The 27,136-nt window shown below is 50.9% G+C and overlaps 1 protein-coding gene and 1 long non-coding RNA gene across 2 annotated transcripts in view; both read left to right on the top strand.

The window, feature by feature from the left end:
- LOC128850812 (hydrocephalus-inducing protein-like) overlaps positions 1 to 24,637 on the top strand; it is a gene marked incomplete at its 3' end in the record, with an annotated part of 54,735 nt that extends 30,098 nt beyond the window's left edge. The window contains exons 6-14 of the mRNA XM_054055826.1: positions 12,609 to 12,761; positions 15,678 to 15,916; positions 16,417 to 16,672; positions 17,452 to 17,595; positions 19,259 to 19,402; positions 20,367 to 20,680; positions 22,699 to 22,891; positions 23,611 to 23,715; positions 24,428 to 24,637. Of these exons, the coding sequence (XP_053911801.1) occupies positions 12,609 to 12,761; positions 15,678 to 15,916; positions 16,417 to 16,672; positions 17,452 to 17,595; positions 19,259 to 19,402; positions 20,367 to 20,680; positions 22,699 to 22,891; positions 23,611 to 23,715; positions 24,428 to 24,637 (1,758 nt within the window). The remainder of the gene's footprint in view (positions 1 to 12,608; positions 12,762 to 15,677; positions 15,917 to 16,416; positions 16,673 to 17,451; positions 17,596 to 19,258; positions 19,403 to 20,366; positions 20,681 to 22,698; positions 22,892 to 23,610; positions 23,716 to 24,427) is intronic.
- LOC128850810 (uncharacterized) lies at positions 7,743 to 9,763 on the top strand. Its single transcript, XR_008448082.1, has 3 exons — positions 7,743 to 7,786; positions 8,767 to 8,883; positions 9,598 to 9,763. It is a non-coding gene; the product is annotated as an uncharacterized LOC128850810 (long non-coding RNA).
- Positions 24,638 to 27,136: the final 2,499 nt, after the last annotated feature.

The raw sequence follows: 27,136 nt of genomic DNA, 5'->3' as shown, positions 1-27,136 counted from the left end.
CCGGGTCGGGGCAATCCCTGTTTTCAGTACACGATGGGGGACGATGTGATGGAGAGCAGCCTTGAGGAGAAAGACTTGGGGGGGTGTGGGGCCAAGGAGGTCTGGTATCTGGCAGACTTTCATGCATGACTTCCAGAAGCACCAGAGAACTCCCTTGCAATACTCAGCGAGAGAAGCAGGCACACGAGGAAAGGTCTGTGTGTGTGGAGGGAGGCAGCCCACCCCAGCTCCTCTGACAGTTTTGCTGCTGGAAGAATCTGAAGAGGTAATGAAGAGCATCCAAAGCCCCCCCATCTGATCTCCCAGCTCTTGCAAAAGCAGTAAAAGATGAGACATCCCAGCAGCTGTCCCGGGATGGGGATAGGGATCTCTGCCTGGTAAGCAGGGCTGTCTCTTTCAAAGGTGCTCCAGACCTGGCTGAGGGAGGCGAGACGGGTAGAGGGGCTGAGGGGCAGCAGGTGCAACGAAAGCCCTGAACCCAGGACTTTGCCCAGGGAAAAGCCCCCAGTGAGCTTTGGAGAGCCCTCCCAAAGCAGCTCGTTGGGCAGCAGGGCAGGGAGAGCTGCAGGCCTGGCCTCCCACCGTGCTCCTTGGGCAGTCCCGTCCTGCACAGGACTGGGGGCCGAGACGGGCCCTGGCAGAGAGGGAACTGGGGAGAGGAGACCATGGGAAGAGGAAAGAAACCGAGACCCTAGCTCCAGGGCAGAGCCTCGCTGAACACCTCAACCAGACTCACCTCACAGGCACCTCTGAGCTACGGGCTGCTCTGATGTGCTGAGGAGATACACAAACTGACAGTGTCTGCTCCTGACCAAGCTGGAGCACTAGTACGAAGACCACTGCTCCCCTCAGCACTGCACCCTTTCTACCCTACCCAGCAGAAGCTATAGCAAGTAGTACCAGGTGTTCCCACGAGATCTGAAAGATGTTTGTGAACAGACTTGGGTGATCCAAAATGCATCTGCGTGTCTATCCAAAGTAAGCCTCAAAAGTCTGCCCTTCCTACACAGCAGCATTGATGGAACTCAACAAAATATTTTCTTCAGTTGGCTGATCGCTGCATTGCGCCAAAGGTGCAAGGGAAACAAGTTCTAATGCTTCTCTTAGAAAAGAGATACTTTAGATACTTAACCAGTTCCAAAAAAAACCCAAAACAACCCCAAAACATCCACAAATCATTCTCACTCCTCTAACTCTCTAGGATGCCTCAGTGCATCACAGAAACTGGGATAAACATACACAACTGACAAGTACATGAGAAGCGTATCGTAGACTATACATATTCCAGAGGATCTTTTAGAGCTGTGGGGGAGAAACCTCCACAAAATCAGAAGTTCAACACAAGAAACTGCTGAGCAAAATGCTTGACTTTATGCATATGAAAAATGGGCTCATTACAGCTGACAAGACAACTCAAAGTAGGGAACGTATTCCTTTCAGTGAACTGGAACTTTCATGTTAAAATACTATCCAATATTCATCTCTTGCTGCTGACCAATACACTTCTGTTAACCTGTGGCTGGCCTCACCTCCACTGCAATCCAAAGTGCACCTCGTGTTTCCAATGACTGTATTGAATTGACCGATTTCTTTCCCGCACTGCATCAGTTCCTTAGCTAGCTGTTCATCTAGGTTTGTACTGCGAATTACGGTCTTTCCCAGAACAACCTGTTCAAATTGAGGTTTGAAGGGGTACCTCCAGACTGCCGGGTTATAACCACTGAGCCTGGCTCCAGACCTGCAGGAAAAAGACACAGACATGGCTTTACAATGCAGTTAATCCTTTGTTTCCACAGATAAAGCATACATCTTGACCCAATCCTGCTTCTCCTAAAGGTGGCAATTTTGCCTCTGAATTCACCAAGAGATTGTTTCTGCAGGCCTAGCTGCTTCATTACAAATCCATTCTGAAGGAACAAAGTTTTTCCTTTTGGACCATATGTTTTATCTTATCTCATACTTTTCATACAGGGCAGAAATCTCCTTCTCCTCGTGTTGTCACATCTCCAACACGACAGCATTTGGTTTATCCAGAGGCAGATAGTGCCTTTTCTTTCAAAGTTACGGAAGCAAAATAATCCTGCAGTTTCCTGCAAGAAACTGTTCTGACCATCAACCACCTACTTGCAGAGAGATGCTCTACTCTCCTACAAAGATGCTTTGGTTTGAAGAAAAGAAAGAAATCAAAAAGGAAAATACCTATTCCACCAGAAGTGCCAATGTGAATAATGGTTATGTTGGAACACTTGGCACGATACAACAGTTTGATCACCTCATGCAACATGATTGAAATAGAAGGAATGCCCATACCATGCTGAAATGAAAGCAGAAATTCATATTCGACATTCACACAGACAACGCAAAAAGGAGCCAGGCAGCATCTCCTTACTGATCATTTTTTCCCCCCAATGTCACCTAATTCACTCCCACAAAAAACCTAACCTCTAGGCCTACTGAAAGACAGGGAAACAGGCAAACAAAGACTCTCGCTGGCTTTAATAGGCTATGGATAAAGTACAATATTCCTCAAAATCATTAGTTATACAATATTTACATTCTTACAAGCATAAGTAGTGCCCTTTCCTAATAGCTGATGAACCCACTTCATCACAGAAATGCCCTTTAACGCATAAAACCCCCTCACTATGTCTTTTTTTTAGCAAACTGAGGTGCTAGTGAATAGTTAAATTCTTTCAAAACACAGATATTGTGGTTTAGCTACAAAGCTCAGCAAATGTGAGTCCACCTTCACGTTCACCATAATGCAATCATTACAGCTCAAAAGATGCATAATGATACTACAGCGATGCAGTTGCAATTGAAGCCTGTAATCACATCTACAAATTAAAGGTATGAAGTTTTAGAATGCATACATGGCAGCACAAGTCCTATGGAATGCTACTCTCAGGCCATGTTTGCACATTCGACAATGCTACTGCAGATACTGAGCTCTGCATGCAATGCAGCCCTTTTTTTCCAGCACCCCCCATGCATCAAGTGATCCTTTCCCCCCATTATTCAGGATACGGAACAGGGACAAGGCAACAGCAAGCCTGATCAAAAAAATTTAGAAGGACATTGCTGCAGTGGTACACTGAGGAAAAAGGAGACAAGAAAGGAATGAAGGTCTCAGAGATTTGCTCTCTTATAATAAAGGCCTGAGAAGGAATTCTCAATTAGCTGACTGCACTATTTTGAGCAGGCTGATACAAACTTAAAAACCTGACTCGGTCTACTTAAAAGTGTTTAAGAGAAATGTGCCTTCACATTTTCTGCTTTGAATAGAATAATTGAAATGTGTTGCCTATCTGTTTAAGTGAGGTACTCACACTGACTGACAAAACAGGTCCCACTTTGTACACTGCGTAAGGGTCAGATGTTAGGATAGTCACTACCAGGGCTCCCAAGCCCCAGTTCTTCAGCTACGTAGGCAATAAAAGTTTTCACCTGTGAAAGGTTTCCTCCAACACATACAAACTGAGGCGGACGATATTCAACAGAACAAGAGTCAATTGCACGATTCAGTATATAGAAGAACACGCAAAGATCAACATGAGCATGCAAACATCTTCAGCCAACAAAAATCTATTCCCAGATGTGGTTCTTCTCACGATCGTTCTAAAAAGCTCATGAAGAATAATTATGGAAAATAACATCTGTTATTTAACATTCCGTTCATTACACAGGGTGAAATCGCTGAAGAAAAGCTCAGATGGTAGAGGGCATTTGCAACAGTGCAACCTTTATCTTAACCAATATTAGACCTGTGAAGCAGGGTGGGTCTTTATGGTGAGAGGCACAATGGGAGCCAGACCAGGGGATATTCAATAGACCACCTTACTACACAGACCACCTACATCAAAGCCTCACTTCTACATTTTGACTGACCCTCCTAGGAACCTGAGAGAGGTGGGAAGATTTGGGCTTTGTAGACAGGCAAAAAGGGGATTTCTGGCAATACCGTTTCCTGTAACTTCGTGTCATCCAGCCAGGAGGAAAAACCTCTACAACATGAGACTGGTAACAATACTACGGAGGATCTGAAACAGGAGAGGAAAAAAGCCATGGAAATCTGAAGCACAGAGAAAAACATGGAAAAGGAAAAAAAAAAAAAAAAAAAAAAAACCAAGAAAAAGGGAAAGCAAGGAAGAGGTAAAAAGAGTTTGCTTCCTCTTACGTTGCTTCCCGGAAGGATGCGAGATAGCTTCAAAAAAAAATATATATATAAAACTTTCTGAAGAATCAAGAAACAAGGCAAGGAAGGAAAACTGAACTACTTAGCATGTGGGATCACATTCAAGGAAAATTTGGCAGAGGACTAACCAAGCAAGTTGAACGATTCATCAAATATCTGCCATCTGTGCTTGATGCTTCCAGTTCAACTGGAACAGGTACGGAAGGCTAGTCAATAATCACAAGCTGAAGCAAAATACTGGCCAATACTTCCTGAGTACTTGCTGAGAGATGAAATCAAGCAATAAAGATCTTCCAGGCACAAGAAGATGACTTAATAGCTTAATGAAGTCTCACCACAACCACACCACAGCTCAGCAAATTCAAACTGCTTTGTCAGAGGAGACAAACAAAAGAGTTTGCCTGGAGCTTATGCAAAAAAATTGTTAAGACTTTCCAGGAACAACCCTGAAGCCTAAACATAGGCACTCAGTTCTGTTTTAGATGGTTTAGGTTATCTTGTCTGCCTCTCCAGAAAGACAGTGCTTTTCTGTACGTCCTACATCTCATGTGTCAGTCCTAGGCAGGATGGATTGGTTGGTTCCCTTAAGAAGCCTGCAGTGGCCTAGATGCCCGCGCTGAGGCCACCAAACTGTTCCTCAGAAAGCAAAGGTAAGATTTACAACCCCAATATTCTGAATGTATCGATTGTTTCTCTTCTTGAAATTCTCTCCATGCTCTCTCGTGTCACTATTCAGCAGCAGCTGCAAGGCCAAAGGCAGAGCTGCCATCCCAACCCACCCTATTTGTCCCTGACCACCACAGACCACCACCTCCAGCAGCTGAAAAAGCAGCCCGACACGGGGGATTCTTCCCCACCTTCAGAGGTAATTCCTTTCCATCTCCCAGTGCCCCATTTGCCTCTCTTCACACAAACCCCACCCGAGGTGGAATCCAAAGGCTTTGGCTGCCTTTCTTCTTCCCCTCGAGAGACCTGCTTGACTCCAGGAGAAATAACGAGCAGGCTTACGGCTCTTCAGAAAGGCACACACAGCCCGGAGTTTGCCCGCTCGAGTGAGCAGAACTGCCTCCTCTGAACTACTCCCGTTCGGCTCTGTGGGACTCTGCCCCACACTCCACGGGGCACACGCTGAGGCACAATGAACAGCTGTCTGTGGCGATGGTACTGGAATAGCTTTGGCATACAAAGAGGGGACAATTTGAGATCACTTTACAATTTGTTCTCAAGCAAAAATATTTCCTTCTTTATAAGAACGCCAGCAATAAACGCTCCTCTCCAGGAAATAAACTGGGAAAAGGCAAGGCCTCTATAACAAGTACAGAGACATTCATGCGGCGCCTCAGCCCCCACTGCCCTCACGCCTCGCAGCTCCCTTCCTCAGCACTGCCTGCATTTCACCATCCCTCAGCTCATAACTTTACCAGCAGCACTCTCACACCGTCTCACTGCAGGGAGGGACTGGTACTAACTTTAACCGGTTATCCGTCCATCCGGATCTAATTGCAGACTTAGTCCCAGGGCTAAAATGGGCAATAAAAGGAACCATATTATTACGTGTGCACAGGACCAACGCCACGGATTTACAGCAGAGCCAAAGCTCGCCTGCAAAACTCTTTGGCCTCAAACTCTAAGAAGCACACAAGTCATCCCCCGAACAAACTGTGTTTATTCACACTGTTCTAAAGCACCTACAGTTGCCGGGGGTTAAACAAAACATGAATGTCTGACGACGAAACATCCTCCTCCCGCCCGCCGTACCCCCGTTCCCGCGCCTCCGCCGCTCCCGACGCTATCCCCATCCTCCCGCTCCCCATCCGTTCCCCCCCCGTTCCTGACGCTATCCCCCATCCTCCCGCTCCCCATCCGTTCCCCCCCCCTTCCTGACGCTATCCCCCATCCTCCCGCTCCCCATCCGTTCCCCCCCCGTTCCTGACGCTATCCCCCATCCTCCCGCTCCCCATCCGTTCCCCCCCCGTCCCGCGGCTCCGCCGCTCCCGCTGCGCGGTGCAGGGTTCCCGCACCCCCCGTGCCGGGCTCGGCTCTCACCTGGCGCTGGGGAACACGCAGCTGCCGCGGCACAAGGCAGACCTCCCGCAGAGAGCGGCCGCTTCTCTCCCGCCCCTCGGGGCGCTCCGGAGGCAGTGCCGGAGCGGGCCCCGCTCTCCCCGCCGGGCTGAGCTCGGGGCCGGCGCTGGCTGCCGCGGGGAGAGGCGCTGCAGCAGCGGGCGCCGCCCGCCCCCCTCCCTCCTCTGCCCGCCGGGCTGCCCGGGCCGCACCCTCCCGAGAGACACGGGGGGGGCGGGAGCCGCCGGCGGGGCTCGGACGGGCCTGCGAGGGGCCGCGAGGGGCGGCTCGCGCTCCCGCGCTCTCTCGGCCGTCGCTTCGATGGCGCCGGGCCGGACCGCGCGGCCTGGAAGAAGCCGCTGCTGCGACGCCGGGTGTTCCCGAGAGCCGCCGCTGCCGTCGGCGTGGGGATCCCTCTCCTTCCCCTCCTCTCCCTGCCCCTCCCGTTCCCTTACGGTGCGCGTGTCGGGTCGGATCCGCGTGGCCTGGGTGCCGTCCGGGGATCGGGTGGCGATCGGAAAGGCCGCCATTCGCTTCTGTAACTTCGGGAAGTTACTCCCCCGTGTCCCGGCTGTGTCCGCGCTGCTCTGCTCTGTTCGTGTTCGCCGGAGCCAGAATAAATCCTGCTTTTGATTTTCTCCCTGGGAGCGTCCTTCTTGGCCTCCGGATCGCCGCAGGGAGAAACGAACCCCCCCAGTCCGGTCTGGGCGGAGCGTGTGCTCGTGGGTCCGGGGGCGACACCTTCTCAGCTGCCTTTGGCAGTGGGAGGGAAGGGGAGGAATGGTTGTCTTTGTGCCCGTAAACAATGGCCCATGAGGACGCGTAATGCTGCCCCTAACGACCCTCGCGATGGGCTGTGAGGGGGGAAAGAGGAAACCTTAATGAGTGTCTAAAAAGAGGTAAAACCCTAATGATTGTTTAAAATTTAGCGGATTGTTCCTGTTTTAGTTCAGCCGTGGGGTGGGTTCAATGTAGGTATAGAAAAACGGTGGAAAGAAAAGTGGATTAAAAGTTCCAACCTCCAGGCGAAGATTAGATCAACTCTTAGGGGAATAAACAGGCTCTTGGCATTTTTGGCTCGCGGGGGGGTGGAGATCCAAACTGTCTCTCCTGGGTGCCGCCAGCTTGGCTGCGGTGCGGGTTCAGCGGAGGGAGGGGCGGGGCAGTGCTCCCGGGGGGCGCCGCTCGCCGCCCATCGGCCCCCTGGGCTGACCCTTCTGGAGAGACACGGATGGGCCTCGTTGTTCTGACGGGAGGGGGACGGATGGGCCTCTTTGTTAACGGCTCCTTCGGGGCTCCTCCGGCATCGCTCGAGCTGCTGCGGCCGTGGCGGGGAGAGGCGCACCCCATGTCCCGGGCGCGGCTGCCCCGTGCCCCGCAGCGCTGGGCAGCGGGGGCTCCGCTCCCCGGGAGGAGCTTTGGCAAAGGGAGGGAAATTAAAGGAGACTCCCTAAGAAAAGGGAAAGGACGCTCCGACTATTCTCCGGTAATTCTCGTGCACAAAGGCGCGGATAGGAAATCGGGCTGGTGAGTATTATCCGGTTTGTCGGGATTGGAGGTGAGGGACACCCTCTGGATGCCGGAGGAGAAGGGACGCGAGCGTGTGAGGAGGAGTGCGGAGAACTTTTCAGCGCGTTTTCCCTCGGCGCTGGAGGGGCGAAGAGAGTGTGCAGTGGCCGTAAGAGCCTCCCGGGCAAGATGGGGCGGGGATGGGACAAGATGGGCCCCGAAGACGAAGGGAGCCATAGGCTGCCGGCAGGGATTCCCCCGGACAGCCCCTGCGGGGTGTTGAGGTCACGGAACCATAATTCGGCCACTACGGGAGAGGACAAAACTAAAATGATCCGGGATTGTAGGATAGAATGGACGAGGGAGGAAATTAGATCGGACTCCTCGTCTTGGCCAGAATTTGGATCTGTGGAAGATTTGCTCTGTCAGGCTCTGAATGTCAAAGAGCCGTTTAATCAGGAGGAGGGTCGGGTGGGGACCGAAGCGATGAGGCTCCCGCAGAGCCCGGGCTGGGGGCAGGCGAGGAGAGGAGAGGAGGCGGGAGTGTTCCCTTGGAGGGAGGTTCCCTCGGGGCGGTGGAAGGAAGGGGGCACAGGATTTGTATTCCAATAAGAGGAGCTGAGGGACAGAGTGCCGGTGAGGTATTTGACAGTCGAGAGAAAAAGGAGGAGACTCCAACAGAATGGTTGGAGAGTGAAACAGAACATGCGAAAACGTGACCCAGAGTGGGAGGCAGGGTGAGAAGGACTTCAAATCACTTTTGTGCACCCAAATTGCTTGGGAAGCTTGTGTGTAGGACGTGCGGATGGCACCCGTGTCTCATCTGTGGGTGGGCTTGGTCCCACACTCAGCTGATGGCGTGGACAGCCCCCTGCTTGATTTGCAGCCAGGTCCCATCTCAGCTGCTCCTGGCTCCATGAGGTGGTGGAACCTGCAGCAGAGCAGTCTCGCCCAGACCGGCCAGCTGCTTGCTGCAGTACGCAATCCTTATTTTCCAGGCACAACCATCCACTGCTGTGAAGGCAGAAGGTACTGCAGAGACTCAGAGCCTGATGAGGATCAAGGAATGGAGGTAGTTTGTGGAGTCAGAGCCCTTCAGTGTGGGAATAGAGGAGGTAAGTGGAAATCAGCCTCACTTCTGCATTTCCAGTATGACCATCAGCTGTACAGCCCCGTCCCGCTGGTGGCCCTGGGCGCTGCTCCCAGAGCGGCTTCGTGCCCCTCCAAGCATGTCACACAGCACTGCTGAAGCAACTGGTCATTGGAGGGGCCGTGTGGATCGTATCGCGGGGCTGACCAAGGACGTTAACTGCGTAGCAGATATGGAGGACATTATTCATCTCATCTCTAATCAGGTGGTTGATAGGAAATTTCTGCAGTAGATTTTGCTGTAGCATCTTGAGAGGGGTCACCCTGCAAGTCAGAGAGAGAGTGAGAAGCGTCAGGAGTCGGATGAGGTGGGCTGGAGTCCACAACTCCGCTCCAGTGGCTCTCACCTCCAGGTCTTGTGTTTCTCTAGAGGCAGTCAAGGGTGTTTTTAAGGGCAAGTTCTGCAGCAGAGAGAATTTATTGCTGCCAGGAGATCTCTGAAATTACTTTAATGTAGTGTGTAATTAATGCATGAATTGGTAAACATGAGAGAACATTTTTCATGTAGTTTCTCCACAGGAAGGTGTAACAAGTGGAAGATGACATGAGGATGGTTTTGCCTGTATTTAAGGAAGAGACCCCTCCAGCGACATCTGTCCTTCGCTCCAGGTCATGGCTGCCGTTCTGCGTCGAGTTTGATGCTTGACATCTTGATCTCTCCTCTCCTCTCCTGTCTTCAGGTTTTTGACATCCTGCCACTGTACAGTGTGCTGCAGCCGAGTGAGAGCCAGCGGGTCATGTTCCCCCTCTTTGGCCGTGCAGATATTGTCGCCCACGTCATGGCACTGTGCAGGGTGGAGGGAGGCCCAACCTACGAGATTGCGCTGAGCGGGGATGCTTCGCTTATCAACTGCCTCTTGGACATCACAGAGATTGACTGTGGGCTGCAGGTACCACACACTTGTCTTGGCAGAGGTCTTTGAAACCATCACCAGCGGGTCTACGGCTCTCTCCCCTCCCAGCTACTCTGTTGGCTATATGGCTTGGAAGTACAACGTTTGAGTGATACGTCCTGTATCCAAGCTGGTTTTTAGTGTCCATCCCCACCCCCCTCTTCAAGGTAACTAACACTGACTCTTTGGGCAGGCAGGATCCCAGCGCCCATCTCCAGAGGAATGCGTTCCCAAGATGTGCTCCTAAAGCCTGAGGTTCAAAGAGATGCTTTTTTCCAATGCTTTAATTGATCAATGATATAATCCAGGGAGGAAGTTGACTTGGGCTTCGTGGTTGCTGTAGCTGGAAAGAACATCCCTAATTCCCACTTTACTAATTTTCTGTTAAAAACCCCACCAATGTTTCTGGCTGCTGGCCCCATACGTGTAGTGCTGCCTCTCCTCTTGCTGTCACTGCAAGCTTGGCAGATATTGTATGTGGCTGCCTTTTCTGTGATGCCTTAATGCCATCTCCTTTGTTTCAGCTGCTAGAGCACACTTTAAAGTGCAGAGAACTTGTATCCTCTTGGGTTTCGTTATCCTTGATCTTCAGGGGTTGGTTTTGCCCCTCTGCGTGCTGCCATAAAGATCTGTTCCTGTGTAGGGCGATGAGGCACCTACAGCTGTGGGTTCCCGAGGTTAACCTGGGAGACCTGAGCACCCCCATCTCCTCTGCCCCTGCTTCTCTTCTGTGTTGTGTGCATTCGATCTCATCCCAGTGAGAGCAGAAGGAATTTCCCAGCATCAGGCCTGTGTCTGTAACTCCCCGCTCCTCTGTGCTCTCTTCAGCTGTTTAACAAGGTTGCGGAAGCAGAGATCACCCTGCGGAACAGTGGGAAGGTGGGATTCACCTACGCTGTGTTAAACCCCAGCGTGGCCACTGCAGGCTGCCCACAGCCCCGTGAGCCCCTGGTCCTCCCCAGCACAGTGAGTGTGGAGGAGGCACAAGTGGTTAACCACGGCCCCGTGTCCGGCTGCCCAGGATAGGCTGCAGGAACAAAAGAGGGGAAAATAAACAGAAAAAGAAAATGAAAAAAACTCAAACCAAGAAATATTGGGAGAGGGAAGGCTGTAAGCAATCGCTGCTGGGGGCAGAGGGGACCAAGTTAGCGCAGTCCTAACAGACTCTCTAAGTGGCCTGAACCATAGAATCATAGAATCACCAGTTTGGAAAAGACCTCTTGGATCATCCAGTCCAACCATTCCTATCTGCCACTAAACCATGTCCCTGAGCCCCTCCTCTACCTGTCTTTTAAATACCTCCAGGGATGGGGACTCCACCACCTCCCTGGGCAGCCTGTTCCAGAGCCCAGGGACCATTTCTGTGAAAAATTTCTTCCTGATATCCAGTCTGACCCACCCCTGGTGGAGCTTGAGGCCATTCCCCCTTGTCCTGTCCTTTGTCCCCTGGGAGAAAAGGCCAGCACCCTCCTCTCTCCAACCTCCTTTCAGGCAGTTGTAGAGAGCCATAAAGTCTACCCTCAGCCTCCTCTTCTCCAGGCTAAACAACCCCAGGTCTCTCAGCCGCTCCTCGTAGCCGTTCCCTTCAGTCTCTGGATCCTGACTCCAGCATCATCTTTCCCTCTCCCTCGAGGCGTCTAAAAAAAAAAAAGAGAGGCTACTTTGTTTTTTAGTTTCTGTGTTTTCAGGTATCTCCTTCAGTTCCTCGCCATCCAGAGGAGCACAAAATCCCATGAGTAGGCAGTTCAGGTTTAATTAGAAGCTTTTCAGCTATCCCTGATGTCTGCCTGTGGTCTGCTTGGTGTTGTGCACTCTGATTTATCGAGTGCTACAACACTGCAGCTGTTTGATACCAATCTATGCAGAACTAGTTTTGCAAGAATTTTGGCTGGCTTTTGCATGGTGTCCTGCCAGGTGATGAGGAATTATGGATGCTGCTGCTCCTGGCTGAGTTGCCTGGTGATTCTGACAGCTGTCAATGTCATTTCCTGGAGTCAGACATCCTTGGAGGTTTGGCATTGTGCAGGCTGTTTTCTTTTGTGGTTAATTCATACTCTGTACCCTCAGTGAATCAGGATTTTGTCAGTGTTGGGAGTTTTCTCTATTCAGATCCTGCTGGAGTGTTTGGAACCGATGAAATCCAGCCAGGCTGGATAAATTCTCAGTCTTTTTAATGTTGTGAGAAGGTGGTTTAGCAAAGGGGTCTGCATTCCTCCTCTATAGACTGTGCCAGTTCTGCAAGAACAAAACTTTTGGGTCTCAGACTGTCAAAAGGGAAAACAAAAATGCTGCTTGAATGATGCAATTGTTAATGTCTCTTATTCATATTGTACCAGGAGGACACATAAGCATACCCGGTGACAAGTGGCTTGCAGGATCTCTCCTGTGAAGATCCTGCTTTGCTCCTGGCTTGTGCCGGTTTCCAGAGGGTTGGCTTTGGGGATGTTAAAGAAGTTCCTGTCCAAGTGTAGCTGCGCAGCAGCAGGAGTCGGGGAGGGTGGTTTGGGGCACAAGAGAGCAGGCCCAGGGGAGAGAAAGGGGAGCTAACGCGTGGAGGAGCTGTGGAAAAGCAAGCGTGAGAAACTGGGCTTCTCCGTCTGCTGGTAATGGGAGCCTGTGGTTTTCAGACGGGATCGCTCCAGGTCCCTCGCTTGCTCCAGGCTTTCTGTTTCAGTCTGACAACACTGCAGACTTCAAAGAGCTGTAATTATTGCTCAGTCTAGGAGCACTCAGAGCTGTCTGACCTTTTTAAACTTTCCCTGTTGTTTTTGATCTTTCCTACCTGCTTCCCGGAGCAGAAAATCCATTTGGTGAGCATTGGTGAAGGACCAGTTGTCTACGTGCATCCGAGCAAGATAAATTTTGGCCGTATCCAAGTCCTACAAGATGCTTCCCGAACTCTCCACCTGTCCAACCAGACTCTCGCCCCTGCATCCTTCCGGGTAGAGATGGTAGGTATCTGTGGGGCTATTTTCTGACAAAACCGACTGGTCCGTAGCAGCCTGTGAATTGATTTTTATCTACAACGTTTTCTGTCAGAGAGAAAGCAAGCTGTTCCACCACAGTGCAACAAGAGGAGCCTGGCTCTGGGGGCAGTTTTACCTGGAGCAGTCCTCAATAAATAGGGAGTTTGCATGGATGTTTGAGCAGAAATGAGCCTGCATCATATTGACAAGTTCCCCCTTTATTTTGTGGGAAGTGCTTAGCTCTGACAATCATGCTTTTGGAGCTCCAGGAGATCAAGAGAGCCCTGTAGCCCGTTGCTCCTGAGAGGACATGGGTTCCCCTCTGGTTTCCATGTGATGTCTGCTTTTGCTTGGTATCTCAGTCCTGTTAATGATAGAGATCAGGGTGTGGGTGCTCTCTCCGGAGAGGTATGGCTTGGCAAAGTACAGCTGCATTTTTAATGCTGAGTTCTGCTTCCCCTTTCACTGGCGCAAGGCCAGAATGACCCAATCACTTTAATTAACCAGCCTTGAGTAGCTTCAAGAGAATGAAGTGTGGTGGCTCGTCAGCCATGCCTTAGGTCGGCATCCATCCATCTCTCAGATGCTGCTGGTGTCCATTGTAATCAAACTGTGGTAGATCTTATTCCCAATGGTAGTCTGTCCTGGGAGAAGCTAATGATCTCAGCACTGAGCTTCTCGGTGAAGCGATTGATCCCAACCCTTGTCTAGCATGCGGGGACTCTGATGTCCAATAGTGCAAGCTCCTACGGGGCCAAAACGGTCACTGTCTTTATCTCCTCAGTGCGTAGAGCTATTGCACTATTTTCCAGAGCATTCCAGGGTAAGCAAGGAGCAGGGATATTGTCAGAAGTTAGATTTTGGTCTTCAGAGTTGGGGGACAGCTTTCGCACAGCTCCAAGAAATTTTGTGTTCCTTAGACACAGTTTGTATTGGTGTAGGCAGAAGCTGACCTGGAAGCCTGAGTGAATGTGGCCTGGCAGAGGCTTTTGGACCTGGCAGGTCTCCTGTTGGGTGATGGGCTGTGCTGCCCCTGGACCCACACCAAATGCTAACAGAGGGAACGAGGACACGATGCTCCCCTGGAGTGGGCTGTTGGGCTGGCAGGCCATTGTGGGCCTCTGCTGGGCCACCCTCGGAAATTCGGTCTTGCTTCCTTGAGACAGCCCATGATGACTCCTCAGTAGTAGTTTCTTGGGTACAGTGTACTGCCCGGCTTGTTGCCAGGCTGCGATAAATGGGCCTTGTCAAGTGGCAGACTTGCAGATTGACCTCTGGAGCAGAGCTGTCAGGTCTCCTTTACAAGTGAGCCACCCTGTGTCAGCACGATCACGGGAAGGTCACTGCAAACCTGACCCCACCGGCTTGCCGTGAACATGCTGGCTGGGTGGCCCTCCGCTGGTGGCAGTGCAGTGGCTGCTGCTGAGGCTCGTGATCAGCTGTGGATGGGATGCAGGAACAGCAGCAGAGGGCTGGTGGGAGCCTGTGCGGTCAGTGAGGCCTCACTGGTTACTCTGTGCCGACTGCTTTCCTCCACCCCATTCTCATTGTGGCTTTTTTAAGACACTCTTTTCCAACTCTAGGGGATAAATTAAATGGAGCTGAGTTTATTAGCTTTGCCGGCATCTGCAATACTTTTGATGCCTTTGGGATGCTCCATGCTGGGATGCCGGCACGCAGACCTGACCTGGTTTCCATGCAGGGTGCAATCAGCCTAAGGAACTATTGTAGCTGGGACACCCCCACACACTGGTGGGACTTTGAACGCTCAGCCAGTTCTTTCTTTCCTGCCCTCCAGCTCCTCTCATCCTCACCATTAGCAGAGCTCGTTTTGGGGGGGTTATTGTAATGTTTCCCATGACTTGGAAGTGCAGCTTTGTTTTGTGATGCTCTTCTCCCTGGGCTGGCTGGTGTCCTGTTGGAGCTGCCAGCTTGACAGATGGAAAGCCAAGCTAACGTCACCTGGATCAAGCACTCGCTTGGATCATGTCAGGCCTCCAAGCACATTGTTGCTTTCTATTAAAAACCCTTTTCTCTTCCAGTATGGCAGTGTTCTGGAGGAGTAGTGCCCATCATCCCAAACACAGCACTGAACTGTGCTGCATGTGCCACCAAAACGTGATGGGCACTTGGAAGCTGTGCGTCTCCAGCCCAGTGCATTTCGTGCTGGCCAGGGAGCATCACCTGCATTTCTGTCTGTCTGCTGCAAGCTTGCTCCCTGTGAATGTGGTCTTGGATGGGCTGGGTGTCCAGCACCCTCATGGCCCCATCCGCAGAGGGAGGTCCCTGAGGAAGAGGGTGCTTGGGAAGCCTGGGCCGTGCCCACCAGGCACACAGTTTGTAGTTTTCTTTCTGCTTGGCGCTTGACTGCCCTGCTGTAAACATTTATAGCTGGATATTCCAAAGTAGGGGGCACTGGGGAAAGAAGACTGGTGTTGGGCTCTTGATCAGCTGGTTTTGCAGAGCTGTTCTTCAGTCTCTCAGCAGCATCCCCCAGTTCTGTGGCTGCTGCAATGGGATTTGAGCTGTCCTGGCTTCCTCTGGCCTCGAGCTTGTATGGAAACTCAGCCAATCATAGGGAGGAAGCCAGGAGAGGTAAAGTAGCTTCTGTTGGCACGCGTTCCAAAAGGGAGGCTGGAGGGGGAATAGCCTTCTCCTGAGGATGAGCATGCCTCGGGTTGGGCAAAACTGAGTTAAAGAAGTGACTCTGCTAAAGGAGGGTGAAATACAGGCTGTATAAACTCCCACATAATTGCTGCTTCCCGAGCGTGTAGCTCAGATCTAGGGAAATTAACCTGCTGCTTTTTACCCTCATATCTTTAGTCGTTCGTTTTCCTGCACCCCACAAGAGACCAGGGTCCGTGTTTTCCCTCCTCAGCCAGTGTCTGGCTTGTCTTACAGGCTGGCAAATGCTCACGCTGGAGGATTGAACCACGTAAAGGAGCGATCCCCCCCAACACCGAGCTATCTGTGGCTGTCGTTGCAAACTTGGATGACACCGGGATGTTTAATGACGAGGTGAAGGTGTTCATAGAGCATGGCCATAGCTACGTCATACCCATCCAGGCCATTGGCTTTGGCACCACAATTGTTACCGACAAAGCCATTGCTCCGGAGCTCAACTTGGGGCCGCACTTCAGGTAGAGTATGTCTCAGTTCCTACTCCTCCCGTGGGCTCAGCAAGGAGGATTTTCGTTGTAGTCCTTCAGGCTCGTTCTCCTTCCACACTCAAGGTCCTGGCTCCATTTCATTGACACTGCAGGAATTCTTTTAGAAACATTTTCTGGCCGTGTGAAAGTAGTTCGAGATCCTCAAAAGGCACCAAAATGGAAACCATTTGCTAAATCGTCTCTCAGTTACCTTTAATTTTAATGCTGTGTCCATAGCGACAGAGATGATGTTCTTCACGAAGCTTTTCCTTGCCGTCCACACACAGACCACTTGCTGGACGGGGATAAGCTGAGGGGCAGCCAAGGTCTGGCCCTTGCTGAGGGTTGGTGCTGGGTTGCCAGGTCAGCCTTTTTGGAGGTGGCTTTCTTGCCAAGTGCACGGTCAGATAATGGGGTTAGGGCACTGAAGCTGGGTGACCGCTGGGAAATAGCAGCTCCCATGACACTTTCCATCTCTGCTTCTCTTCTAGCACAATTCCATTCTGTTACCGCTTCAAGGAAACGAACAAAGGAAGACGCACCCATTTGCTGTATTGGACAACTGAAGGGTTTTCTACATTTCGCCAGCGTCATCATCTCCCTGCCCTCACAACCACCGAGGGCAAGGATTCCTCCCAGAACCCCAAATCTGCCTGCCCCGTGTTTAAGCTTCGACCGCTGAGGGTGGAGCTGATGCCAGGCAAGAGTATGGAGATGGTGCTGGAAGGCTTCTCCAGCACTCCACAGGTGAGGTCCTCCACAAGGGCTGGTCAGAAGCCCAGCTCCCTGCACTGCACGTGGAGCACAGATGACTTTGAAGGCTGTAGGCCCTGACGAGGGGCTGGGTTGTGGCAGTGTACCAGAGGGAAGAGTGAGAAATGAAGGGAAGAATTCGGGGAAGTGAAACCATGAGAAATCAGGGGAAAAGTCTTGAGTAGAAGAGCATCCAACTTCAGCAGAGGGTTTCCTTCTGAAGTGCAAGACATCTCTTTCCTAGGGAGATTTCTTTTAAAACCATCTCCAGGAGGGCACAATTCGCTCTTGGAAGGAGTGATCCCACTTTACTGGAAGGCAGGTTGGCTGTTTGGGAGTTTCCCACGTACCCTTTCCACTAAGCTTCCAAGGGAGGGTTTGCTGGCGTTGGTCCTTCTGCCACCGCTTTCTGTAGCATTTTGTTAGCAATGGGGTACATCAAAACATTAATCATTTGGGGCAGTAATTATTAGGGCTGTTGGCAGCACCTGGCTCGTGAGTGAATTTGTGGATGTTAGGCTGTAGCGGTGTGGGCATTTGAGTGCAAAATAAATAGGATGCAGTACAAAAGGAAGCGGGGCTATTGAGGAGAGCAGTGGCTGTAACTTCACGGCAGTAACACCTGCTGATGGTTGATGGCCAAGGTCTCACGACACAATTTCATCCAGGCTATCAGAATCCTTTATGCCTGGAGTCAGGTGTCGAGCAAATGCAGTGTGTTTTGTGGATGCCCTGATCACACCTGCTGGGTGACGTGCAGCTCTCGCACACAGGTGGTGAAGGAGCGGCTGCTGTGTCATGCCGTCGTGGGGAGCGAGGCAGGAAAGGTGCGGATAATGCAAGTGGACGTCACGTGTGAGTTCATTGCTCCTGTTCTGCAAGTGTCCTCCAGGGAACTCATTTTCCACGTGGAGAAGGTAAGGCTCTGGATTGCATCCTGGCAATTAGTAGTGTGGCCGATGACTGAAAGCCTGTGTGGGGTGTGTGATTGTGTTCAAAGGAGGAAGTTGAACAGCTTCTGCCGGTCTCCGGGGCTTTGCTGATTGATTTGAGTGGGGCCAAGCTTTTGCCACGAGCACAGAGATGGGGCTGGGAACAGTCTCGCCAGGTCTGTTCTGCCCTTCTTGGTGTGGAGACAGAATTGAGGTGCTGAGCCAAGGGCAGGGGGTGAGATGTGTGGGACCCACAAGAACGGTGTGGGCTTTGCACAGACAGCGACTGTGGGTGGGAGAGCAGATCGCTGCAGCTGAGCGATGCTAAACCCCTCCTGAGGTGCTTTGTAAAGTCACTGAGGATATTTTTAGAGATGAGTCTGCTGTTTAACTCGGTCTGAGTTTTATTTCAGTGACAGCTGATCTGTCAAAAGGGATCATGGCCACCTCTAGAGAGACACACTCATGGAGGGACATTTGCAAGGATGCTCCAAGGCACAGTGATGTCTGTCCACTAATCCTGTAGGGCAGCTGAGAAAAACCAATCAGCTCTGGATTCCTGTCAGCTCCTCAGGCCGATGAGGAAAACCTGCCATCTCTTGTCTCTCTTTGTCTTCTCTGCGTTAATGTGGGTGCGAGCTCTTTGCATTTCCTCAGCCTTACTCTCTTCAAAGGACCTGCAGGTGTCCTTCAGCAGCATTGGTAACGCCAACGCAGAAGCCCTTTAGTCTCTGGATCTTGACTCCTACATCATCTTTCCATCTCCCTCGAGGCGTCTAAAAAAGAAAGAGAGGCTACTTCATTTTTTAGTTTCTGTGTTTTCAGGTATCTCCTTCAGTTCCTCAGCGTCCAGAGGAGCACAAAATCCCATGAGCGGGCAGTTGAGGTTTAGTTAGAAGGTTTTCAGCTATCCCTGATGTCTGCCTGTGGTCTGCTTGGTGTTGTGCACTCTGATTTATCGAGTGCTACAACACTGCAGCTGTTTGATACCAATCTATGCAGAACTAGTTTTGCAAGCGCTCTCTAATTTAGAGAAGCCATCCAGGAAGCCCAGAGCAGTGCATAAACAGGAAGAAATAGCTTCTGCTTTGCTTAGCTTTGAAGCCACTGACCCGCTGTCATTGCGGCAGGGGCAGCAGGAGTCACGTTGCAGCTGCCTGCCGAGGTTTCTCGCTGGCTGTGCAGGCATGGAGAAGTTCAAAACTGACCTTCAGCTGCTACAGGCTCTCCACCTTGGACTACACGCTGCTTGCTTGTCTCCTCTGACCAGCTTCACTGCTTTAGATGAGGCTACAAAAGCCAATAAGGCTTCAAGAAACTGCTGTATGGGAGTGAAAAACATCTTGTGCCGTTCTACCCAAGAGAGGATAAAAACCGCAGACAGATGATCTGGGTTCACTTTCTGGCTTTGGTATTGTTCAAGCAGCTGCCTCCACTCAGGGTCCTGTTCTCTCATCTGTGCATGAGACTGTTTCCCTGTTCCCCCAAGGGATGCTGTGGTTTCTAACCATGAAAAGCATCTGATATATCAAGAAAAAAGACTTCTAGAAGGGTACAAACTAATAGAAACAGTAAATAGAGACGAGAAATTGAAAATGCATCAGAAAGGGAAGTTCAGGTTGTTTTCTCTCCTCTTCTGTTTCTGTAGCAACCCAGTGATGTCGTGACTCTTCAGTACAAGCCTCTTTCTCTAAAAAACATCTGCCCCCTGCCACTCAGCGTTGTCTTGGCCTTAGAGGAACCTTTCTTAATCTGCCACGCGGACCGGCAGCCCCTCCCTGCGGATGTTCAGGTGAGCAGCCATGGAGCTTCCTGCTGGTGGGGACTGAAGAGGAGGAGCGTGGTGGTGCATTTGTGTTGGGAGGCCCTCCAGGAGAGAATGTTACTCTTCAGAGTCTGCAGTAGAGTGGCCTGGACTAAATCACAGAATCATAGAATGGTTTGGGTCAGAAGGGACCTTACATTCCGTCCAGTTCCACCCCTCTGCCATGGCAGGGACACTTTCCTGTGGATCAGGTGGTGTAGAGCCTCATACAACCTGGTCTTGGACACTAGATTTGAAGCTGCTGAAGGAAACATAAGATCATCTGAACTGGGGAAGCACATCTTGGCTCTAAGACATGAAGAGAAGGGAGCAGGCTGCTGGGTCTGGGCAAGCCATGTGGTAAAGGTGTCTCTTGGAAGCTGTCCTAGTGCTCCAGCAGCCGTCTTGAGGTAACCGCAAGAGCTGCTTGGTGTCTTTGAGGGCAGGTCTTCCTTCGGGAAGGCTGAGGAGCCTGGCACCTGCCCTGTTGTTAGTGGAAGGTGTTGGGGACAGTCTCTACTAAACGCGTGTTGTTGTAGGAACAGCCGTCACTTCTGTGCTGTGCCCGTCACTGGCCCCAGCAAGAGCGAGGATGCAGTGCCGCTGGGCTCGTGTTGAGCGTGAGGGTAAAGGAGTTCCTGTGGAGTCAGGGCGAAAGGCCCTGTGTTTCCAGGGTGCCGATTTGGTTATGCGTTTAGCCCACAGCTCTTGTAGGCCCAGAATTCAGTAGAACAAGATTTCTTTCCCTCTTGTACTGATGAAGAGCACAGAGATATTAGCCTAAGGTGGTCTCAGGGATGAGTGTGCTTGCAGGCAGGCACACACTGTAAAGGAAATGAAGGATGAACTGAGAAGCCCACATGGAGGGCGAGCTTTGAGCATTTACACGTTTTATGCTATTACACGTTGGGGCTTCATCACACAGTGGTTAATACTCTTCATCTCCTTGCAGCCTGTGAAGCTGGAGGCAGGGGAGGAATATCACCTCTCCATCAGATTTAATCCTGCTTGTGAGGAGGGTTTGACTAGCAGGGAGGTAGAGAAGGTTCTGAAGATACAGTTTCTTGAGCACCCTCATGAGGAGCAGGTCTCTGTTCGGAGAGAAGTCTACTTTCCGAGTCTCTGTATCCACACCATGGCTCTGGACTTTGGCTGCATCTTGAATGACACTGAAGCAGTGCGTTATACTGAGATGAGCAACTGCAGCCCACTTCCTGTGCGGTACCGCTGGTTGTTCCTGACAGACGGCCCGGCGAGCCAGATGAGGTATGTGCACCTTTGCTCCTTCCTTGAAGTTCCTCTTCCTGATGTCCTGCTTGTTCTTTGCAAAGGCCAAGGCTGCTTTCCTGGGATCTGACAAATTGCTTTCAGCTTTTGCTTGTGGAAAGATTGCCTCCCAGCTGTGGTCAGTGTAGATGCTTAGGGAGCAGGTGATCTCCACCAGTTTGATGCTGGGAAGGAGGCTTTGCACATAGCCCAGAAGCTAGAATCCCACTTTACCTCTGGTGTTCTAAAGCCACGTTTAGGCACCTGGACAAGCAGATGTATAGAGACCTCTTCTCCTTCCCTGCCAAGCCGTTTGTTGTCATCTCATCCTAAAAACCTACTCGGGCACTGCCACTGGTATGATGTGCTGCTGTCCCAGTCTCTTGCTGCTGTTTTGCTGTAGCCTCAGTACCGGTTCCCCTGGGAAGGGAAGCTGGTGGGGAAAGCTGCTTTCTCAGACCTTTGTAGCCTGAGGTAAACAGCCCCTTGGTGGAGGGAGTTTGCACCTGTGAAACTGCGCCACTGTTCATCCATCCCTGTGCAGGAAAGGTCGCCCGGGCAAAGCCTTGTTCCTGCATGTGGCTGCAGGAAGGACAAGTCAGGTGGGACCTCCTGGGGGGCAGAGCAGAGCCTCTAAATCCAGAAATGAAAACCAGCCTTAAAGAAAAAGCTACAAAGCTGAAGAGAAATATGCATTTGGGATCATATCATTACAGGCACCAAATTGCCAGCTGGGAATGAGGCATCCAGGTTGCTGCAACAAGTCTGCCTTGTTTGACTCTGGGGGAACCCTTGTAAGTGGGGATGGTGACAGTAGGTGTGGTTTGAGTGTGTCTTCCATGTGGCTTTAGAAACACCAATAGACTTACTGTGAGCACTGCTGCAGTTAAAAGCACGGAACGAAGTCGGAGTCCCCTGGGGCTGTTTGTAAATGTTAAGCTCCATGCTTTTTACTGGCAGACGTTGGTCAAAGTGTAAACTCGGCTCTGTTGGCAAAACGAGCTGCTGAGCTGCTCTGCTGAATCATTTGCCAAATTGGTCTTCAGACGGTTTGGGTTTTGAGACCTCTGGGGAGGTTATCACGCCATCAGTAAGTGCCACGTAAGTTATAACCTCGTTGCAGCAGAGCTGCTGCCCTTTTAGCATGAAGTGCTGTTGGAGCTGTTGTTTAGCAGCCAGGGAACAGCTGCAGCACAGCAGGGAGCTGGATCTTATCGTGATCTGCGGTGTATTGGTTAAAAGTGACCAAAGCTTCCTTCCCCAGAGTACGGGTCGCCGCTGCTTTGGCACTTACCAGGGGCTGATGGGCTGTCTCTGCCTGGAGCTGCCTGACGCGTCTTTCAGTGCTGCTGGTGGCCTGGCGTGTGCGAGGGTGTCCCCCGCTGGGCTCTGCAGGTGCCCTTGAGTGGTGCTGGGCTCTCTCTGGCCAGGGCACAGCCGCTCGGCCTCCATGGTGGCTCCTGCCTGATGGCGCTTAGAGAAAGCAACCATCACTGCCTCTTGCTTGTGCTGACCTGCAGCTGTGGGGAAGTGTCAGGGGAAACATTCAGGATAAACATCCAGCACAGCTGCAGAATTCCTTCCCAAAGGCCCTCCAGGTGGGGAAGGCAAGGTCCACGGATGTGGGTGCTTTCAGGAGGATACTTTCCGGTGGGTCTGTAGTAGCTCATCTGTCTGGATCTGCCTCTGATGTCTCAGTCTCACCATCTTGCACAAGTTGTGTCTCTTTCCCTTTCCTGCTGTGCTTTTTACCTCTCCGCAAGGTGTCCACCCCTCTGTCCTCTTCTGTTTCTGATTGCAATCAGTTGCCAGATTCCTGCACCACCACTATAGCGGCATTGTCCTTGGGCAGGAGCCCCAGGCGTTGACGTGCTCCATCCTGGTTTTGGAGCTGCTGGCTCAGACCCACTGCTGAGCTGCAGTGCCCACCCAGGAGCCACATCCTGCTGCGGGGCAGCTGGTGCGAGCTTCTCTCCGTCCCGCTGCAGGTCTGTGATCAAAGTTAATTTGTTTTCCAGGTTCAGCCCTCCTGCAAGTCGGTGTTTCATCACAGCGCAACCACCACAGGAGAACATAACCCGGTCGGAAGGCTCAGCATCTGCAGAGAGCAGCTCCAGGGAAGAGGCTGCAGAGGAGCCAGCCAAAGGCCTGGGAGCAGCAGGAGATCCTCTCCAAAAGCCAGCAGTTGCCAACGATTCCCTGGAAGCAAAGGTAGATTTTCTTCTGCAGCCACAAGTGTGCTTGGCAGCAGGGCCAGCGACTGGACGCAGGGCTTCTGCAGGGGAGAAACACAAAGCCTAGGGACAAGCTTCCTTTTGAAAGGTGGCACCTCTGAGGTTAAACATGCGCACTCAGCTGCTGCGAGACAGAAAAAACATCTCAGCTGCCTTCGTGGAATGTGCCTTTTGAGAGGAATGTCCAAGCAGAGGTCCTCAGCTGTCCTGCACTGATGGGTGCACGAGGTGAAACCTAACCACCGTCTGAAATGGAATGGTCATCTCAAGCGCTTTCACAGACCTTACTTGCCTGGTTTGAATACATTTCCCTTACAGCTGTGTTTCTCTTCTTGTCACGGAGAACCGAACCTGTCCTGGCATCGGGTTCCTAGCGTGCTCTTTGGGCAGGAGTGAGTGAAGCCAGGCTGGTACGAGGGTGCAGAATGTCCTTGAGATCTCTGCCGGGACTGAGTGCTGGGTACATCCAGATTGCCTGGGAAGCTTGTGTGTAGGAAGTGCAGATGGCATCTGTGGCTCCTCTGTGGGTGGGCTTGGACCCACACTCAGCTGAAGGTGTGGACAGACCCCTACTGGATTTGCACCCAGGTGCCACCTTATCTGTTCCTGGCTTGATGAGGCGATGTCACCTGCGGCAGAGCAGTCTTGCCCAGACCAGGCAGCTGCTTGCCACAGCCCACGATCCTTGTTTTCCAGCCACTACCATCCACTGCTCCAAAGGTGGAAGGTACTGAGGAGACTGGGAGCCTGCAACGGAGGCAGTTCACGCAGGCAGAGCCCGTCAGCGTGGGCATAGAGGAGGTAGGTGGGAATCAGTCTCGCCTCTGCGTTTCCGGTGTGGCCAGCAGTTACGTAGCCCTCACTCCCACTGGTGGCCCTCAGCGCTGCTCAAAGTGCAGCTTCGTGCCCCTCCAAGCATGTCACACAGCAGTGCTGAAGCAACTGGTCATTGGAGGGGCCGTGTGGGCCGTGTCACAGGGCTGACCAAGGACGTTACCCGCGTAGCAGATACGGAGGGCGTTATTCATCTTGTCACTAATCAAGCGGTTGATAGGAAATGTCTGCAGTAGACTTTGCTGTAGCATCTTGAGAGAGAGCAGCCTGCAAATCAGAGAGCGAGTGAAAAGCATCAGGAGTCAGATGAGCTGGGCTGGAGTCCACCCTGTGGCTCCGAGGGCTCTCACCTCCAGGTCTCGTGTTTCTCTAGAGGCAGCAAAGGGTGTTATTAAAGGCAGGTTCTGCAGCAGAGAGGATTTATTGCTGCCAGGAGGCCTCCCAAGTTACTGTAAGGTAGTGTGTTAATTAATGCATTAATTGGTGAGTATGGGAGAAGATTTATCACATGGTTCCTTTGCCGGAAAGTGTAGTGGATGCGGGACGAAATGAGGATGATTCTGCCTGCACTTGAGGAAGATGCCCCTCTAGCCACGTCCGTCCGTTGCTCCAAGCCATGGCTGCTCTTCTGCCTCGATTTTGATGCTTGACATCTCGGTGTCTCCTCCCTTGTCTCCAGGTTTTCAACATCCTGCCTCTGCATGGTGTACTGCTGCCGGGTGAGAGCCAGCGGGTCATGTTCACTTTCTTTGCCCATGCGAACATCGTCGCCCGCGTCATGGCTCTGTGCAGGGTGGAGGGAGGCCCCACCTACGAGGTTGCACTGAGTGGGGAGGCTTCCCTTATCAACTCCGTCCTGGACAACGCAGAGATTGACTACGGCCTACAGGTACCACACGCTTGTCTTGGCAGGAGTCCTGAAACCATCACCGGTGAGTTGCTGCCCACTTAGGTCTAAGGCTCTCTCCCCTCCCCAGCTACTTTGTTGGCTGTACGGCTTGGAAGTACAACCTTTGAGTGACACATCCTGCATCCAGGCTGGTTTTTAGTGGCCAACCTCCCACTCCCAAAGTTGGGAATTCCTCACCTCAAGTTGGTCATCTCCCGAGGAATGTGTCCCCCAAAACACTGATCTGCTCCTAAAGTCTGAGGTCCAAGGAGATGCTCTTTCTCAATGCTCTTGATTAATCACCAAAATAATCCAGGGAGGAGGGTAATTTGGGCTTCCCAGTCACTGCAGCTGGAGAGAACATCCCTGACTAATCCACGTTTTACTAATTTTCAGTTAAGATCCTCACCGGTGGCTGCTGGCTCTGTTCGTGTTGTGCTCTCTCCTTTTGCTGTCACTGCGAGCTCTCCAAATCTTGTGTGGGGGTGCCTTTTCTGCCATTCCTTGATGCTGCCTGCTTTGTTTGGGCTGTTAGAGCGTGCCTTAAAGTGCAGAGGACTTGTATCCTCTTGGATTTTTATCCCTGCTCTTCGTGTGGTCGGTGTTGCTCCTCTGCGTGCTGCGGTAAAGCTCTGTTCCTGTGGAGGGCGAGGAGGCACTTGTGGCTGTGGGTTCCCCAGGTTAAGCCAGGAGAGCCAAGTGCCCCCATCTCCTTACCATAGGTAACGTAGCATAGCATGGAGCAGAATATTTCAATTGCTAGGGACCTACAACAATCATCTGTTCCAACTACTTGACGAGTTCAGGGCTGAGCAAAAGTTCAAACATGTTATTAAGGGCATTGCCTAAATGCCTTGTAAACACTGACAGGCATGGGGCATCAACCACCTCTCTAAGCCCATTTCAGCATCTGACCACGCTCTCAGGAAAAAGCCATTTCCTCATGTCACGTCTGAACTTCCCGTAACACATCTTTGAGCCATTCCTAGGTGTCCTGAGCCCTTTCAGCCGGTCCATCACCCAATACACTATGAACCTACTAGTGGAGCCCTAACAGTTCATATTATTCCAAGACTAATTACGCATAAGAAAACAACATTAATTTTCATAAGGATAATGTTCTATGTGTTTTTTTAATTTCAAATTTCTTAACTGATAGGGCAGCAAAGAATTAATGCATGCACTGAACGGGAGTTCAACTTTTTGTGTTATGTGGAATCTGTGAACAGTTTCTCAACCTTTTAGAAAGTCATTGGTTACTGTGCTCCTGTATTTGCATGCATATACATACACTAGACAGCTGCAAAGACTGTAGCCACTAAATGCCACTAAACAGCTCATTTTTAACACAGAGGTCAAGTAGAAACCTGATCCTACCAAAATGAGTGGTTTACACTCTCTTTTAACGTCACAGTCAGCATCGTAACCTGGGTATGTCTGCACACCTGGCTGAGGTGTTTCATTTATACTAAGCCCACAGAAATTGAAATCTATAGGCTTAAATATTTGTAACTTCCAGTTATAATCCAGATCTGTACTTTATGGTTGAAGCTATTCCTACAGTTGCATGAGTAAAGCAGCCCATACGTGGTTGTATAAATCTATGTACTTCAGTGAATCGGTCGCAGGTTTACATAAAAACAGGACTGGGCCCAAAGGCACATAATTTGTATAATATTTAAGGGAAAGAAAATGGTGATTCACAAGAATTCAAGCATAATTTTTGATCTCACTAATAAGATTAGCACTGTCCAATTCTGGTTTCAATTCCAAATTACAGAATTCATGAAGACACGTGTAATACATGTGTCTTCATGAATCAAAGAACAAATTAGCCCCAAATTAAACATTGATACTAAAGCCATAACACAGGCAAAAAAAAAAAGATACTTTCTTAACAATTTGGACAGGCACATCCTCTGCTGGATGGCCGGGCCCAAGGAGTTGTGGTAACTGGAGAGAACAGGCTGACTTATTATATACTTTAAAAATTGTAATTCATTACTATTTCTCCCTGTCAGTTGGACCCTCGAATGCTCTGCTGGCAGCACCCAAGCCAGATTAATTCTCTGAACAGAAGTAATGTCCTAAATTCCCTTATGATTTCCTTCAGGGTCTGGGAGATTGATTATTTCTTTTGTGCTTTGCAGAGTTAGAGAAGATTACACACCCTCTAAGAAATGCTCTTGCAGTCCTCTAGGATGGTGAAGGGGAGCTGTCACTGATAGACATCATTTTTGTCTGAAACATTTTTGTCTGAATAACTAGTTCAAAATCATTTTCTAAACAAATCATTAAATAGAGATTGTTTGTGTCTGCCAGAACTGCTCTCTCCAGAGATGGAAATATAACAGAAGCAGATGGAGCTATAAGACTACAGGAAGTGAAAACGCTGCCAGTATCCGCATAAAACTTCCTAGCACTCTAAATGTTTTCTTGAAATTCCTGTCAGAAATAAAAAGCCTCACAGAGGCTGCAAAAGGAAGGTAGAAGGGGAAG

This window comes from Cuculus canorus, unplaced genomic scaffold (assembly GCF_017976375.1).
Source record: "Cuculus canorus isolate bCucCan1 unplaced genomic scaffold, bCucCan1.pri scaffold_82_arrow_ctg1, whole genome shotgun sequence".
Lineage (NCBI taxonomy): Eukaryota > Metazoa > Chordata > Aves > Cuculiformes > Cuculidae > Cuculus > Cuculus canorus.
This window is presented reverse-complemented; position numbering and strand designations above follow the sequence as displayed.